Source organism: Rhinopithecus roxellana, chromosome 8 (assembly GCF_007565055.1).
Source record: "Rhinopithecus roxellana isolate Shanxi Qingling chromosome 8, ASM756505v1, whole genome shotgun sequence".
NCBI lineage: Eukaryota > Metazoa > Chordata > Mammalia > Primates > Cercopithecidae > Rhinopithecus > Rhinopithecus roxellana.
The window spans coordinates 3360542-3377140 of record NC_044556.1 but is presented as its reverse complement, the minus strand read 5'-3'; the positions used below and the strand labels follow the sequence as shown (position 1 = coordinate 3377140).

At 49.9% G+C, this 16599-nt stretch overlaps 1 protein-coding gene across 1 annotated transcript in view; it reads right to left on the bottom strand.

Moving 5' to 3' along the window:
• LOC115899170 (zinc finger protein 333-like) overlaps positions 1 to 16599 on the bottom strand; it is a 33997-nt gene that overhangs the window by 8238 nt on the left and 9160 nt on the right. Inside the window, 3 exon segments of the mRNA XM_030936429.1 lie at positions 6762 to 6849; positions 8369 to 8485; positions 13947 to 14029. Coding sequence (XP_030792289.1) covers positions 6762 to 6849; positions 8369 to 8485; positions 13947 to 14029 — 288 coding nt within the window.

Sequence of the window (16599 nt, the reverse complement as noted above, 5' to 3'; positions counted from 1 at the left end):
AGAGGGGAGACGGCCATGAGGCAACACAGGCAAAGATGGGAGGGCTGCGTCCACAAGCCAAGGAGCACCAAGGGCTGCAGGCCACCGTTAGAAGACAGGAGGCAGGATCCTCCCCCAGAGCCATTACAGGAAGCACACCCATGTCGAAACCTTAATTTCAGACTTCTGGTATCCTAAACTATGAAAGAGAAATTTCTGTTATTAAAAAAAAAAAAAAAAAAAAAAAAACTAGGTCAGGTGCAGTGGCTCACACCTGTAATCCCAGCATTTTGGGAGGCTGAGGCCAGTGTATCACTCGAGGTCAGGAGACTAGCCTGGCCAATATGGCGAAACCCCATCTCTACTAGAAATATAAAAATTATCTGGGTGTGGTGGCACACATCTGTAGTCCCAGCCACTCAGGAGGCTGAGGCACAAGAATCACTTGAACCCAGGAGGCGGAGGTTGCAGTGAGCCAAGATTGCACCACTGCACTCCAGCCTGGTCAACGGAGCAAGACTATGTCTTAAAAAATAAATAAATAAAACTCATCACCGTCCTCCACCATGTCCTCGATCTCAGGAAGTGCTGTCCCTGTCTTTGATCAGAAATCTCACCCCTCTCTGACACTCTACAGATCCCAGCAACTAATCAGAATACATAGTGATGACATCTCCACATGGCAGGACTCACCCCCAAGCCCCTCTCCCACCCACCCCGCTACAGCTAACACCTACGTCGAGGCTTTTCTTTTTGGATCCACTGAAATGTCCCCCCTCAGAGTGCCCCATCCTGAGGTCTCCTCCTCTGTAGAAAGAGCCCCTTCTCTCCTTTTCTCCAATACGACCCTTTCCCTTTCTTCGCAGCCCTTTCCCAGCTGTAACCAGCTATGTATTGCAGCCATGGGTGTTTATTTTCTGTCATCCTCACTGGATTGGAAGCTTTGTAAGAATAAGCCTGGGTGCTTTTACCACCCTGTTCCCGATACCCTACTTGGCACAAAAGTGCTCCATGTCATTGGTAAATGAATATATGAACCACCAAATTAACTCAACCTCCTCAATATAAATGTTTTATATGCATTATTACTATACATTTTTTGAGACAGGGTCTTGCTCTGTCACCCAGGCTGGACTAGCTCACTGCAGCCTTGAATTCCTGGGCTCAAGTGATTCTCCCTCCTCGGCCTCCTGAGCAGCGAGACCACAGGTGCACACAACCATGCCTGGCTAATGTTCTTATTTTGTAGAGATGGGGGTCTTGCTCTGTTGCCCAGGCTGGTCTCGAACTCCTGGCCTCAAGAAGTCCTCCCTCCCACCTCAGCCTCCCAAAGTGCTGGGATTACAGGCATGAGCAACCACGCCTGGCCTCTATGTGTTTTAAATCATTCCTCACTTCCCTACTGTGCAGAAAGGAGTTAACCCACCAGGCCTGGATGGACTCCTTAGTGAGATGTGTTTACAAGGTTAGCCCTTGGGTGGAGTCTGAGAACTTGGATTTCAGGAAGGTTCCCACCCCCCTAACTGACAAGAGAAACTCCTCCACTTAAACCACTTGTACAAACAATGAGGTTTATGTTGAACACCTACTTTCCTTCTGAAAGTCTGGAATTCAGGGACTGTTTCCTCCAAAACTCACACTGAAATGTTAATCCCCAGTGTCGGAGGCGGGATTTGGGGGCAGACCCCTCAAGAATTGATTAATGCTCCCCCATGGAGAGAATGAGTACGCTTCTGTTACTTCCCAAGGGAGCTGGTTGTTAAAAAGAGCCTGGCACCTTCCCCCTTCCCTACCCTCCCCACCACCCCTGCTCCTGCTTCCTCCCTCACCATGTGATCTCGACACATTGGCTCCCCTTCCCCTTCTGCCATAAGTGGAAGCAGCCTGAGGCCCTCTCCAGGAGCAGATGTGGGTGCCATGCTTCTGGTACAGCCTGCAGAACCGTGAGTCAAATATACTTCTTTTTTTTTCAAACAGGGTCTCACTCTGTCACCCAGGCTGGGGTGCAGTGGTGCAATCTCAGCTCACTGCAACCTCTGCCTCCCAGGCTCAAGTGATCCTCCCACCCCAGCCTCCCAAGTAGCTGGGATTATAGGCACACGCCACCATGCCTGGCTAATTTTTGTATTTTTAGTAGGGACATGGTTTCACCATGTTGGCCAGGCTCCTGACCTCAAGTGATCGGCCCACCTTGGCCTCCCAAAGTGCTGGGATTCCAAGCATGAGCCACTGCGCCTATCCTTCTTTTCTTTATAAATCACCCAGACTCTGGTATTCCCTTACAGCAACACGCACCAACTAAGACAGGCACATTCTGAGCTGTACCTCAAGTCAGCCTACTTGGCCAGTGAAAACGGTGTGCGCTCAGTCTCTAATAAGCTTTGCTAGTAGACAACATCGCACGTGATGCTGGCACAACTTGGCGATAGAGGAATTAAGTCTATCCTGTGCGACTGTGCTCGGAGAGGACTCTGGAAGCCTGGGTCTGGTTTCCTCTGGGCTTCCTTTTGCTTCTTCTTTTTCTTTTTCTTTTTTTTTTTTTTTTTTTGAGACAGAGTCTTACTGCAACCTCCTCCTCTCCGGTTCAAGCGATTCTCCTGCCTCACCACCATGCTCGGCTAATTTTTGTATTTTTGGTAGAGATGGGGTTTTGCCATGTTGGCCAGGCCAGTCTCCAACCCCTGGCCTCAAGCGATCCGCCCACCTCGGCCTCCCAAAGTGCTGGGATTAGGCGTGAGCCACCGTGCCCGGCACCCCCTTTGTTGATTCTGCTTAATATTCACTTGCGGTAATAAATCATAGCCATGAGTACGACATCTCCTGTGAGTCCTCCTAGTGGATCACCGAGCCTGGAGTGGTCTTGGGGGAACCCAGCACACCTCCTCCACACTCAACCCCAAGTCTAGACCAGCACCACTTTACTCCTAACAGCCTCCACCTACCACTGCTTTCCTCGCTGAGCCCACACTCCTCACAGGTGCTGGGGGGTGGGGTTCTGTTAAAATCACAGTTGCAAGGCCGGGCGCGGTAGCTCTCGCCTGTAATCCCAGCACTTGGGGAGGCCGAGGCAGGCGGATCACGAGATCAGGAGATCAAGAACATCCTGGCTAACACGGTGAAACCCCGTCTCTACTAAAAATACAAAAAATTAGCCGGGCATGGTGGTGGGCGCCTGTAGTCCCAGCTACTCGGGAGGCTGAGGCAGGAGAACGGCGTGAACCCCGGAGGCAGAGCTTGCAGTGAGCCGAGATTGCACCACTGCACTCCAGCCTGGGTGACAGAGTGAGACTCCATCTCAAAAAAAAAGAAAAAGAAAAAAAAAAAAATCACAGGTGCATTGCACCACTCACCTAAACACATCACTGGCTCCCAGTGGGCTTAGAACATGGGTCAAGGTTCTTGTCCTGCACTTCCAAGCCCTGAACAATCTGGAACCTGCTTCTTCTTCAATCAGCTCACACCACTCTCTCTCCACTTCTCCCTCTTCCCTTCACAGCATCTTCCATGGGCCCTGGATGCAACCGGTTCTTTGCTCCATGGGGAATTTTATCAATGTTACTCCTAAGCCTGTTATCCTCTCTCCGAACCTCCCAATAGCCCAACACCTGACCAAGCTAAATGTTATAGTATTTATCATGGTCTAGGTCAGGGTTGGTCCCCCAGGGTACATTTGGTGTCGAGCTGTCATTCCAAAATACGATGCACTAGGTGACTTAACAGAAATTTGCTGCTAACAGTTCTGGATGCTGGAAGTTTGAGATCAAGATGCCAGCATGGTTGGTTTCTGGTGAGGGCTCTCTTCCTGGCTTGCAGACAGCTGCCTTCTGGCTGTGTCTTCACATGGGCGAGAGCGAGCTCTGGTGTCTCTTCCTCTTTTTGTAAGGGCATGAGTTCTGTTGGTTCAGGGTTTCACCCTTATGACCTTATTTAACCTTTATCACCTCCTTAGAGGCTCCATCTCCCATGGCACCTTCAGGGGAGACACTAGGGCTTCAACACGAACTTTGGGGAGGGGAAGCACAATTCAGTCTGTAGCATCTAGAGACATTTTAGCTTTTCATGACTAGGGGGTATGTGGATGTTATAAGCTGAAGTGTATTACCCCAAAAATTCACATCTTGAAGTCTTAATCCCTGGTATCTTATCTCACCCCTGGTAACCATATTTGAACATAGAGTCTTTAGAGATAATTAAATTAAAATGGTGTCAGTAGGCCGGGCGCGGTGGCTCAAGCCTGTAATCCCAGCACTTTGGGAGGCCGAGACGGGTGGATCACGAGGTCAGGAGATCGAGACCATCCTGGCTAACACGGTGAAACACCGTCTCTACTAAAAAAATACAAAAAAAAATCTAGCCGGGTGAGGTGGCGGGCGCCTGTAGTCCCAGCTACTGCGGAGGCTGAGGCAGGAGAATGGCGTAAACCCGGGAGGCGGAGCTTGCAGTGAGCTGAGATCTGGCCACTGCACTCCAGCCCGGGTGACAGAGCGAGACTCCGTCTCAAAAAAAAAAAAACAAAATGGTGTCAGTAGGGCGGGCCCTAGTCCAATATGACTGGTGTACTTAAAAGATGTATTAGTCCACTTTTGCACTGCTATAAAGAACTACCTGAGACTGGGAAATTTATAAAGAAAAGAGGTTTAATTTGGCTCCTAGTTCCACAGGTTGTATAGGAAGCATGGCTGGGCAGGACTCAGGAAACTTACAATCGTGGCAGAAGGCAAAGGGGAAGCAGGCACGTGCTACATGGCTGGAGCAGGAGGAAGAGAGTGAAGCGGGAGGTGCTACACACTTTTAAACAACCGGATCTCATGAGAACTCACTCACTATCAAGAGAAAACAGCAAGGGGAAGTCCACCCCCATGATCCAGTCACCTCCCACCAAGCCCTTCCTCCAACATTGGAGATTACAATTTGACATGAGATTTAGGCGGAGACACAAATCCAAACCCCATCACAAGAAGATGACATTTGGACAAAGGCATGTACAGAGGGAAGAGGATGTGAAGACACAGAGACAAGATGGCCATCTACACACCAAGGAGAGGCTTCCAAAGGAACCAACCCTGCCAACACCTTCATCTCAAGCTTATGGCCTCCAGAGCAGTGAGACAACATATTTCTGCTGTTTAATCCACCCAGCTGGTGGAACTTTGATACAGCAGCCCTGGCAAACTCATAGAGGAAAAGCACTCCTAGCATCTAGTGAGTTGAGGCCAGGGATGCTGCTCAACATCCTACAATGCACAGGACGGCCCACAACTGAGAGTGAACAGGCCCCAGTATCAGCAGTGTTGCAGTTGAGAAACCCTGGCCTAAGCTTAAATATCCATCCTTTCCCAGAACTCTCCCCTGTGCCCTGAGATGGAGTCCTTGTACAACACGCTTCCACTGGACTCTGTTATTCATTTCAAACTCTGACCACCCAGCGGACTGTGAGCTTCACGGAAGAGGGGTCAGTGTTTTCTTTGTGACTGTTTCCTGGTCCCCATCTCACCACCAGACGACAATGGTAGTGTTACCCACTTCAAGAAGCAATAGGCCGGGCACGGTGGCTCACACCTCTGGTCCCAGCACTTTGGGAGGCCGAGGTAGGCAGATCATTTGAGGTCAAGAGTTTGAGACCAGCCTGGCCAACATGGCAAAACCTTGTCTCTACTAAAAATACAAAAATTAGCCGGGCATGGTAGCACACACCTGTAATCCCAGCTACTCGGGAGGCTGAGGCAGGAGAATCGCTTGAACCCGGGAGGCGGAGGTTGCAGTGAGCCGAGATCGCACCACTGTACTCCAGCCTGGGTGACAAAGCGAGATGCTGTCTCAACTGAAAAAAAAGAAGAAGAAGAAGAAGTAACAAAATAGAGCCTAGCCCAGAAGGCTTACCAAAAATATACTGAAGAGAAACACATGACCTAGATCTAATAATTGTTCCCTGTCAAGAAGATAACAGAGATTCCAGACACAAGAGTGGATGGCACTTTTAAGAAACAAAGTTTATTATTCTTACTAGAAGGCAAACTGGAAGAAAACAAACACCTTACCATTAAAGCTAAAATGTTATTTGTCTTCTGGAATTAAATTCTTCCCCACTTCTCAGGAGAAGTGGCTTTTAACCTCTTTTTTTAGAGACAGGGACTCATTCTGTCACCCAGGCTGCAAAGTACAGTAAAGCAATTGTAGTTCACATCAGCCTTGACCTCCTGGGCTCAAGCGATCCTCCTGCCTCAGTCTCTCAAGTAGCTGGGACTTAGGAGGCACCACCCATGGCTAATTTTTTTTTTTTTTTTTTTTTTTTTTTTTTTTTTTTTTTAAGAAATAGGGGTCTCACTATGTTACCCAGGCTGATCTCGAACTCCTGGCCTCAAGCAATCCTCCTGCCCACGCCTTGCAAAGCACTGGGATTAAAGGCATGAGCCACTGCAACCAGCCTGAACCTCATTTTTAAAAACCCAGTTAAAACACAGGCCATTTCTAGTAAATTCAATCATAATTTTCAAAAATCAATATTATCGTGTAGTCAAGAATTTCATGTTGCCAAAGAGAGGTCTGGCCTTTTCCTGCGGTTGAGTGAACCCTCTCTTTCTTAACAGAAAACTCTGTCACTGGAAGTGCCCTCCTGCTTAAACACACAAATAACGAGAGAAGCTTTCTGCATCCTCTCCCTACGGTGCCAGGGCAGTGCCTGCAGTCAGAGGAAATGTAGGCAGGATGGGATACAAGTTCCTGGACAGAACACAAGGATAGCAGGGCCCTCTGGCCACGTGTTCCATGCGGCACTCACTCACCAGAATCCTCGGCCACCCACGGGTCGGGGTGGCCCAGTGTAGGCACTGGTATCAACACCCTCTGAATCTGCACAGCGGCCTTTAGTCCCTGCACAGAGTGACAGGGGTCACAGATTAGAGTCAAGAGGCTGAGGGGGTCCACTCACACCTGCTCACCCCGATGAATGTGCATGTTTGATCCTGCTTTGGGGAACATATTAATAAAAGAACAGATAGACCCACTTACCTTGTCAGGATTTACCCAATCCTTAAATACAAAGCTAATCACTGTGATCCAAAATGGCCTGGAGAGAGGGTGCCCAGGCAGGGGCTGGGGAAGGTGGCACCCTCCAAGGAGGCTCCAGAAGTCAGGGAAAAGCTGGGAAAAAAGTGGGGTGTAGATGGCCAGGAGGTTGAGGGGTAGAGGGAGGATGGAGCTTGGAGGTGGACCTGCGTGAATGAGGAGCAGGCAGTCAGTGAGTTTTTCTGGGAGGAAGACCTCTCCTTGGAGTAGGATGTGAACTCTTCTCTGCTGGCAGCTGCTTGCTAAGGAAACACGTCTGACCTGACTTGCACTTCTAATGGATCGCTCTGGCTTCTGTGTCCAGGGTGGGGCCCAGGCGCCTGTCAGGAGCCGACCTAGAGTCCAGGAGAGCTAACAGTGGCTCTGGGCAGGGGGGACAGCAGCGGGGACGGGAGGGGCAGCTGGAGGTGGGTTACATTTTGGAGATAACGCTGGCAGGACTTGGTGGTGGATGGGGGGTGGGGGTTACATGCAGCAGGTCCCTTGGGTGAGGGAACAGGGCAGGGACAAGTGGGAGGAGGCCTTTTCTCCTCGTGCAGGGCTCAGGATGTGCCTTACAGCAGTAGTCACCAACCTTTTTGGCACCAGGGACCAGTTTCATGGAAGACAATTTTTCCACAAACCAGGGTGGGGGTATGGTTTTGGCATGAAACTGTTCCACCTCAATTATCAGGTATTAGATTCTCATAAGGAGCCTGCAGCCTAGATCCCTCACATGGGCAGTTCACAATAGGATTCGCGCTTCCCCGAGAATCCAGTGCTGCTGCTGATCCGACAGGAGGCGGAGATCAGGCATGGATGCTAGCCCGCCGCTCACCTCCTGCTCTGCAGCCTGGTTCCTAACAGGCTAGGGGCTAGCACTGGTCCACGGCCTGGGGGTTAGCAACCCTTGCCTTACAGCGTCTCTCTCTCCCATTCTCTCTCTGCCTTGGTAAGGACACACAGGACCCTGAGCCAAGAGGTCCTCGCTTCCCTGAGCCTGCTCAGGTCACAGGACCTGCCAGTTCCCATCCGTTTCAAGGTCATGGAAGCAGTGGGACTGGGGTGGAAGGACAGGAAGAAAAAAGGCTGGACCAGGAAAGGCAGGGCCCACAGTCCAACAACCAGACCCTCCCCCAGGACCCACCCTGGAGCCCGCCATCACCCTGGGGACAAGTATATTCAACACAGAAACAGACTGCAACACCCCAAGCCCACAGCCTGGGCCTCCTACAGGCCCCAGACGCCCTCCTTTCCCTCCCCTACCCCAATTTACAGACACCCCACACCCCAGGCCTTCCTGACTGCGCCTGGTGCCATCACAGTGAACCTCTCCCAGGCTTACCGTGCATCCCGGAGACCAAGGTGGCTCCTGGAGAGCTGGCCGGTCCTCTTGAGTCAACGGTGTCTCCTTCGCTTCTATAGAGGGCACCAGCTGCATCCTCAGGAACAGCCCCGGCCCCTGAAAAGACAGGAGGATGCTGAGCAGGACAGAGGTAGCACTGCAGCTGTTCTCGGCCCAAAAGACCTTTGGTTTGGGGCTTAGGGCTGCCAGATGTCAAGGCAAATGGGGCTGGGTGCGGTGGCTCATGCCAATAATCCCAGCACTTTGGGAGGCTGAGGTGGAAGAATTGCTTGAGGCCAGGAGTTCAAGACCAGCCTGGCCAACATGGCGAAGCCCCATTGATATGGTTTGGCTCTGCCCCCACCAAAATTTCATCTTGAATTCCCACGTGTTGTGAGAGGGACCCAGTGGGAGGTAATTGAATCATGGGGGCAGGCCTTTCCCATGATTGTTCTCATGATAATAACTAAGTCTCATGAAATCTGATGGTTATTATAAGGGGAGTTTTCCTGTGCAAGGTCTCTTTAGTTCCTGTCATCCATGTAAGACGTGACTTGCTCCTCCTTGCCTTCTGCCATGATTGTGAGGCGAGGCTTCCCCAGCCACGTGGAACTATAAGTCTAACAAAATCTCTCTCTTTTGTAAATTGCCCAGTCTCGTTGGGTATGTCTTTATCAGTAGCATGAAAACAGATTGATACACCCATCTCTACTAAAAATACAAAAATTAGCCAAGTGCGGTGGTGCACGCCTATAGTCCCAGCTGCTCGGGAGGCTGAAGCACGAGAATCACTTGAACCTGGGAGGCAGAAGTTGCAGTGAGCTGAGATTGCATTACTACACTCCAGCCTAGGTGACAGAGCGAGACTGTGTCTTTAAAAAAAAAACAAAAAAGGCAAGGTACACGGGTCTGGCATCTGGTAGCCTCAGACCTAGTAACTATTCCCAACCTACTGCAGGCACCAGCTGCCACCGAGGGTCTTCAGGATTTAACACACTGCAGATGCAGAGACAGACCTGAGGTTAGGACAGAGCCCCTGGAGAGTCTATGAGATGTTTCACTACAGAACATTAGGGTGTGGCACAGAGGGGTGGCTGTGTGAAGAGGCAGCAGGAGGGTGGCCACCCGCAAGCCAAGGAGAGAGGCCTCGGGAGAACCCAGCCCTGCTGCCACCTTGATCTTGGGCTTCTGGCCTCCAGAAGGGTAAGAAAATAAATTTCCGCTGTTTAAGTCACCCAAAAAACAAAAAAGAAAGAAAGGTCAGGAGATACCGGTTCTGAATAGGAATGCTGTCCTTGTCCACAGGGCATCCATCATTCCCAGGGTCAAACTGCCAGCCAACTTTGTCTCCAACTCCCCTGTGACCCACAGCCCACACACCATACCAGTTCTTATTGCACCGGCTCCTTATCTCAGTCAATATTTCCCCTGCCCTAAAACAGCCAGGGACAGCACCTACCCACCAAGGTCCACTAAAATTATTCAAACTGACCGATCCTGGGCGGTTTACCCTGCCCAGCCTCACCTTTCCTGTGGAAACCCCAAGAAAGGCTCTGGCCTGGGCTATCCCCTTGCTCCTTTCTGCCTCCAGGCTGGCCTTGGTGCTTCCCTGTGTGGACCTGTGTCCGCCCAAGAAATACAAGTAATCAAAATTTTCCAATGACACTGGCCTTTCTGAGTCATAAATTAAAATCGCACAGGTACGTTTTAAGACAAATGTTTGCATCAGAATCATTTAGACACAGGTCACTCTACTTAAACTGTTTAAGGTGTTCTGCCGATTTGTCGAACAAATATGTACCGGGCTGATATGGTTTGGCTGTGTCCCCACCCCAATCTCATCTTGAATTGTAGTTCCCATCATCCCCATATGTCATGGGAGGGACCTGGTGGGAGATAATTGAATCATGGGAGCGGTTACCCCCACGCTGCTGTTCTCATGATAGTGAGTGAGTTCTCACAAGATCTGACGGTTTTATAAGGGGCTTTTCCCCCTTTTGTCTGTACTTCTCCTTCCTGCCCACCATGTGAAGGACGTGTTTCCTTCCCCTGCTACCATGTTGTAAGTTTCCTGAGGGCTCCCCAGCCATGCTGAACTGTGAGTCCATTAAACCTCTATCCTTTACAGATGACCCAGTCTTGGATATGTCTTTATTAGCAGGGTGAGAACGGACTGAGACATGGGCACTGCTGGTGCAGGCCCGGGGACCCAGCAGAGGACGAGAGCAGCAACACTGCAGCCTCAAAGAGCTGGGTGTCTACAGAAGAGGCAGCTGTGGGGTGGCCCTGGGACAGAAGAAGGGCTGTTCCTCAGCCTCCCTTGGGGTTTTTTATTTTTCTTTGAGACAGAATCCTGCTCCATCACCCAGGCTGGAGAGCAGTGGTGCAAACACATGGCCCACTGCAGCCTTGAATTCCTGGGTTCAAGCAATTTTCTCGCCTCAGCCTCCCAAGTAGCTGAACTACAGGTACCCACCACCACACCTGGCTATGGCTAATTTTTGTGTGTTTTGCAGAGACGGGTTCTTGCTATGTTGCCCAGGCTGGTTTCAAACTCCTGAGCTCTAGTGGTCCTCCCACCTTGGCCTCCTGAGTTGCTGGGATTCTGGGGTGAGCCCCCACGCCTGACTTCCTTGGGGCTCTTCTAAGAGCAGTTTCCCACCCTCCTCTTCACTGGTCCCTCCGCTGGACCAGCCGACAAAAGAGAGGGAGGCCATGGGGACTCACTCTGTCCCTGGCCATCAGCACTTTTTCCCATGTGACAGGGAGGTCTCAGAGCCACCGTGCAGGGTCTCAATGATTGTGACAAGGCGCAATGATGCCTGGCATGGCCTGGAAGGGCTACCTGAAGGGTCAGCACCATCACCCCAGGGGCAGGTTGTATGATTGTCAGGCAGCAGAACCTGGCAGCTGAGACTGTGGTCTCTGGGGTTAGGTCTGGGTTCAACTCCTAGCTCTAAACCCACCTCTACTACTCACGGGCTGGATGTCTTCAGTGATGAACTCCTCAGCTTCTCTAAATATGTGTCCATAGGTGGACCTCTTCTGCCCACTCAGAATAGTCTGTGACTGCCTGTTTCCTGGGACTCTGATGTAACAAGAGCCCCATGCCTGCCACTCTCAGCACCCATTACAGAGGGGCTTGCTGGGCTGTGTGTGGAGTTCTGTGGAGGGCGCTGGAGCCCTGTACTGAAAGGAGAGAGCCCACAGAAACGAAGAGGGCACCGGGCCCTCGTGGCTCATTCTCTCTCGCTCTCTCCTTTCTTCACATGGGGTCCACCTGCTGAGCAAGAGAGACATGGGGGTGGAGGATGGGACCTGGAGACGCCTTCTGCAACACCTTATCCATTCATCCCTTCATTCAACAAGCATTGGGGGCTACGTGACACACAGAATGCCCTGCAGTGCCAGCCCGCACAACACAGTGAGACTTCTCTCCAAAACAATTTTTAAAATTAGCTAGACATGGTGGTGCACGCCTGTAGTCCCAGCTACTCGGGAGGAGACTGAGGCAGGAAGAGTGCTTGAGCTAAGAAGTTCGAAGCTACAGGGAGCTACGATCATGCTGGTGCACTCCTGCCTAGGCGAGAGAACAAGACCCCATATCTATTTAAAAAGATAAGAAAGGAAAAAGGATGTTCTGTAATGAGGCTGATCACAACCACCACATCGGATGAGGAACCTGCGATCCAGCAGCCCTGATAAGACATTCTCAGAACTCAAGGTCTCAAAACCCAAGCACCTGTTCCCAAGGAGCTACTGGAGGGTGTTCTCCACGAAAACAAGAGTGTAAACCAAGAATGAGCAGGGCCTGGGGAGTGAGGAGGGCTGTCAGCTGCCCAGGGGTCTGTTGCACCCAGGCAGGTTGTGAGTTTTGGCTGATCTGCAGCCCACCCCAGGCTGCACAGGTTGAGGCTTCTCGGTGTTCCAGAAGCTTCCCTGGCAAAGAAGTGGAGTGTGGGTCTCTAAAACGTAGGCCACTGCACCCTATCCACTGGGTGGGGCATCTCTGATGCTGACACCCATCCATGACACAGGGGAAGGGTCACTGACTGAGGGATCCCGGGGTTCTCACTGACCCTGGGACTAACAGACCCCACCTGGGGAGTGAAGCTGAGCTCTGTGCCTCCTTCTATCCAAACCCTAACCCTAACTTTCACCAACACTCAGGAATGGGAACCCAAACTTTGGAAGGTCCTGTCGTTTGAGGGGGAGGGAATTCAGGGCCAAAGAGGGGATGGTGGGGACTCAGTGTATATTTTCTCCTGTACTGTTAATGTACAAGCTCATATGGAAGGCTTTTTCCACACTGAAAAGGGCTTCCTTCCAGTGTGGAATCTAGACGGGTCTCCTAAGAGAAGGATGTCCAACAACCTTCCCACATTCCTTCCAATCAAAGCGGCCTCTGTCTGGCCAGTTCTCTCATCCAAATCCAGGTTACAGCTCCTCCAGAAACATTCCCTGCCTCCTTTCAACTCCTCAGGAGCCTCTTCTCCAGGTGGAACTTGCTCCTGACAAAGGGTGAGTAATGGCTGGGCCCACTGGCTCACACCTGTAGTCCCAGCTACTTGGGTGGCTGAGGTGGGAGGATCATATGAGGCCAGGAGTTCAAGATCATCCTGGGCAACACAGCAAGATCCCATCTCTAAGAAAAAAAAAAGAAAGAAAAAGAAAAAAAATAGCTGGACATGGTGACTCAGGCCTGTGGTCCCGGGTACTCGGGAGGCTGAGGTAGAAGGATCACTTCAGCCCAGAATTTGAGGCTGCAGTGAGTCATGAACATGCTACTGCATTCCAGCCTGCGTGGCAGAGCAAGACCCTGTCTGTTAAAAAACAGAAAAAGAGGTGAGTGATGGTGGGAAGCTCGCCAATATCTGTGTCAGTGCCCAGGGGTCCTCCCCACCAGGAGCATATTCTCAAGATTTTCAAGCCATGCCTTGTTTAGACAGCTGGGGTTCGTCAAGTTGAGTGTGTTGCCAGCTCTACCACAGGGCTCCCTCTTACTCACAATGGGGCTTCTCTACCAGGAGGGGTTTTTCTGACAGTTGCTAAGGAGGAAGTCATATTTCACACACTCAATGTCTGACTCACATTTATTAAAATGTTTCCTTCAGGAACCTTCTAGAAAAAAAGAATCTTGAGGCAGGCAGATCGCTTGAGGCCAGGAGTTTGAGACCAGCCTGGCCAACACAGTGAAACACTGTCTCTACCAAAAAATACCAAAATTAGCCAGGCGTAGTGGTGCATGCCTGCAGTTCCAACTACTCAGGAGGCAGAAGCAGAAGAATCACTTGATCCCGGGAGGTGGAGGCTGAAATTAGCCAACATCATGCCACTGCACTCCAGCCTGGGTGACAGAGCGAGACTCTGTCTCAAAAAAAAAAAAAAAAAAAAAAAAATCTTGAGCAACAGTCAGAGTTTGCCCAAATTCAGAAGTCACAGGAACTCAGACACTGTTCCCCTTCCAAGAGATACCCATGCTGCTAACATCTCCCTGGCTCTGGTCCTGTATTTCCACCTCACGTGTTCCTCAACTTCTCCCGTGCTGGGAGCCAGGGAAAAACCACGTGCATCTTACCATTTGCATGTCCCTGGAGGATGCTTCTTCCAAAAGAGCCTGCATAGAAGGCAACTCTTTGGGTTTAAGCTGAGATTCCCAGGCTGAAATGAACGGGGGAAAAAAATGAACTCCTTTCAGAAAGAAATAGTGACATTAAATTGAAAATATATATTCACATACATATACACACTATACACACATAGCCCTTTTCTTTTAATATTGAATATAAGTATTCAAATTTTAATACCAAATACACATATTCAAGTTGAGATTTCCAGTCTGAAATGAATTGGGAAAAAATGAACTCCTTTCAAAAAGAAATAGTGGCATAAAATTGAAAATACATATGTAAATATATATATATGTATTTGTGTGTGTGTGTGTACACACATACACCTTTGTTTGTTTTGAGACAAAGTGTTGCTCTTTGACCCAGGTTGGAGTGCAATGGCACGATCTTGGCTCACTGCAACCTCCACCTCCCAAGTTCAAGCAATTCTCTGCCTCAGCCTCCCAAGTAGCTGGGATTACAGGCACCCACCACCACATCTGGCTAATTTGTTTTTGTATTTTCAGTAGAGACGGGATTTCACCATCTTGGCCAGGCTGGTCTTCAACTCCTGACCTTGTGATCCACCCGCCTCAGCCTCCCAAAGTGCTGGGATTACAGGCATGAGTCACATGTTTTCTTTACTTTTTATTTTATTTTTGAGACAGGGTCTCACTCTGTCACCCAGGCTGGAGTGTAGTGGTGCGATCTTGGCTCACTGCAACCTCCACCTCCCAGCTCCCAAGCAGTTGGGATTACAGGCATGCACCACCTAATTTTTTTTTTATGCCCAGCTAATTTTTTTTTTTTTTGAGATGGAGTCTCACTCTGTCGCCCAGGCTGGAGTACAGTGGCGTGATCCTGGCTCACTGCAACCTCCGCCTCCCAGGTTCAAGCGATTCTAATGTCTCAACCTCCTGAGTAGCTGGGATTACCACCATGCCAGGCTAATTTTTGTATTTTTAGTAGAGACAGGGTTTCGCCATGTTGGGCCAGGCTGGTCTCGAACTCCAGACCTGAAGTGATCGGCCCAAAGTGCTGGGACTGCAGGCATGAGCCACCACACCCAACCCAGCTTTTAATATCGACCCTAGACTTGGGAAGAGCCTGAAAGGGAAGACAGCATCTGTGTGTGGGGCTATGTGTGGACTCTGGCAGTCATAGGAATGAGGGGGAAATGAGAGGCAATTTCCTAGCTAAGAATTCTATGAGGACTGAGACTATTTCCAGAAAGCAGATGTTATTAGAAAAAAGAGCAAGAAAGAACTAGACAAAGAACATACATAGAAAGGTTAAATTTTTCTTTTTTTTTTTGAGACAGAGTCTCGTTCTGTCGCCCAGGCTGGAGGGCAGTGGCCGGATCTCAGCTCACTGCAAGCTCCGCCTCCCGGGTTTACGCCATTCTCCTGCCTCAGCCTCCCGAGTAGCTGGGACTACAGGCGCCCGCTACCTCTCCCGGCTAGTGTTTTGTATTTTTTTTAGTAGAGATGGGGTTTCACCATGTTAGCCAGGATGGTTTCGATCTCCTGACCTCGTGATCCGCCCTCTCGGCCTCCCAAAGTGCTGGGATTACAGGCTTGAGCCACCGTGCCCGGCCAGAAAGGTTAAATTTAAAAAGGAAGTAGAGACAAGTATGAGTGAGAATGTGGAGAAAGTCAGAACTCTCATCACCACTGGTGGGAATGTAAAATGGTGCACCTGTTTTGCGAAGTGGTATGACAGTTGCTCAAGAAGTTAAGCATAGCATTACCATATGAGCCAGCAATTCCACTCCTCAGTGTATATCTAAGAGAATTAAATACATGTCTACATAAATCTGGTATACAAGGCCAGGCGCAGTGGCGCACGCCTGTAATCCCGCTACTCTGGGAGGCCAAGGTGGGAGGATCACCCCAGCCCAGGAGTTCAAGACCAGCCTGGGCAACATAGGAAGAATGGTCTCTAGAAAAAAAAATTAAAACTAGCCAGGCATGAGGACATGCATCTGTGGTCCAGCTACTCAAGAGGCTGAGGTGGGAGAATCACTTGAGCCCAAAAGGCTGAGGCTGCAGTGACCTATGATTGTACCACTGCACTCCAGCCTGGGCGACAGAACAAGACACTATAAAAAAAAAATAAAAAAGAAAAGGAAAGAAAAAGGAAATATTGTACACAAATATTCACAGCAAAAATTTATCACAATAGCTAAAACGTAGAAACAATCCAACTGTCTATCAACTGATGATAATCAAAATGTAGCTTTATCCATACAATGTATATTATTCAGCCTTAAAAAGGAATTAAGTTCTGATTCACGCTACAACATGGATGGATCTGGGAAACATGAGGCTAAGTGAAAGAAGGCAGATACTGCTGTAGTTTAAGTGTGTCCTCCACAGTTCATGGGTTGGAAGCAATTCTCATACAATAGTATTGAGAGCTGCAACCTTTAAAAGGTGATTAGGTGGCTGGGCACAATGGCTCACACCTGTAATCTCAGTACTTTGTGAGGCCGAGGTAGACCACAAGGTCAGGAGTTCGAGACCAGCCTGGCCAACATGGTGAAACCCCATCTCTACTAAAAACAAAAAATTAGCCGGTGTGGTGGTGGGCGCCTGTAATCCCCAGCTACTCAGGAGGCTG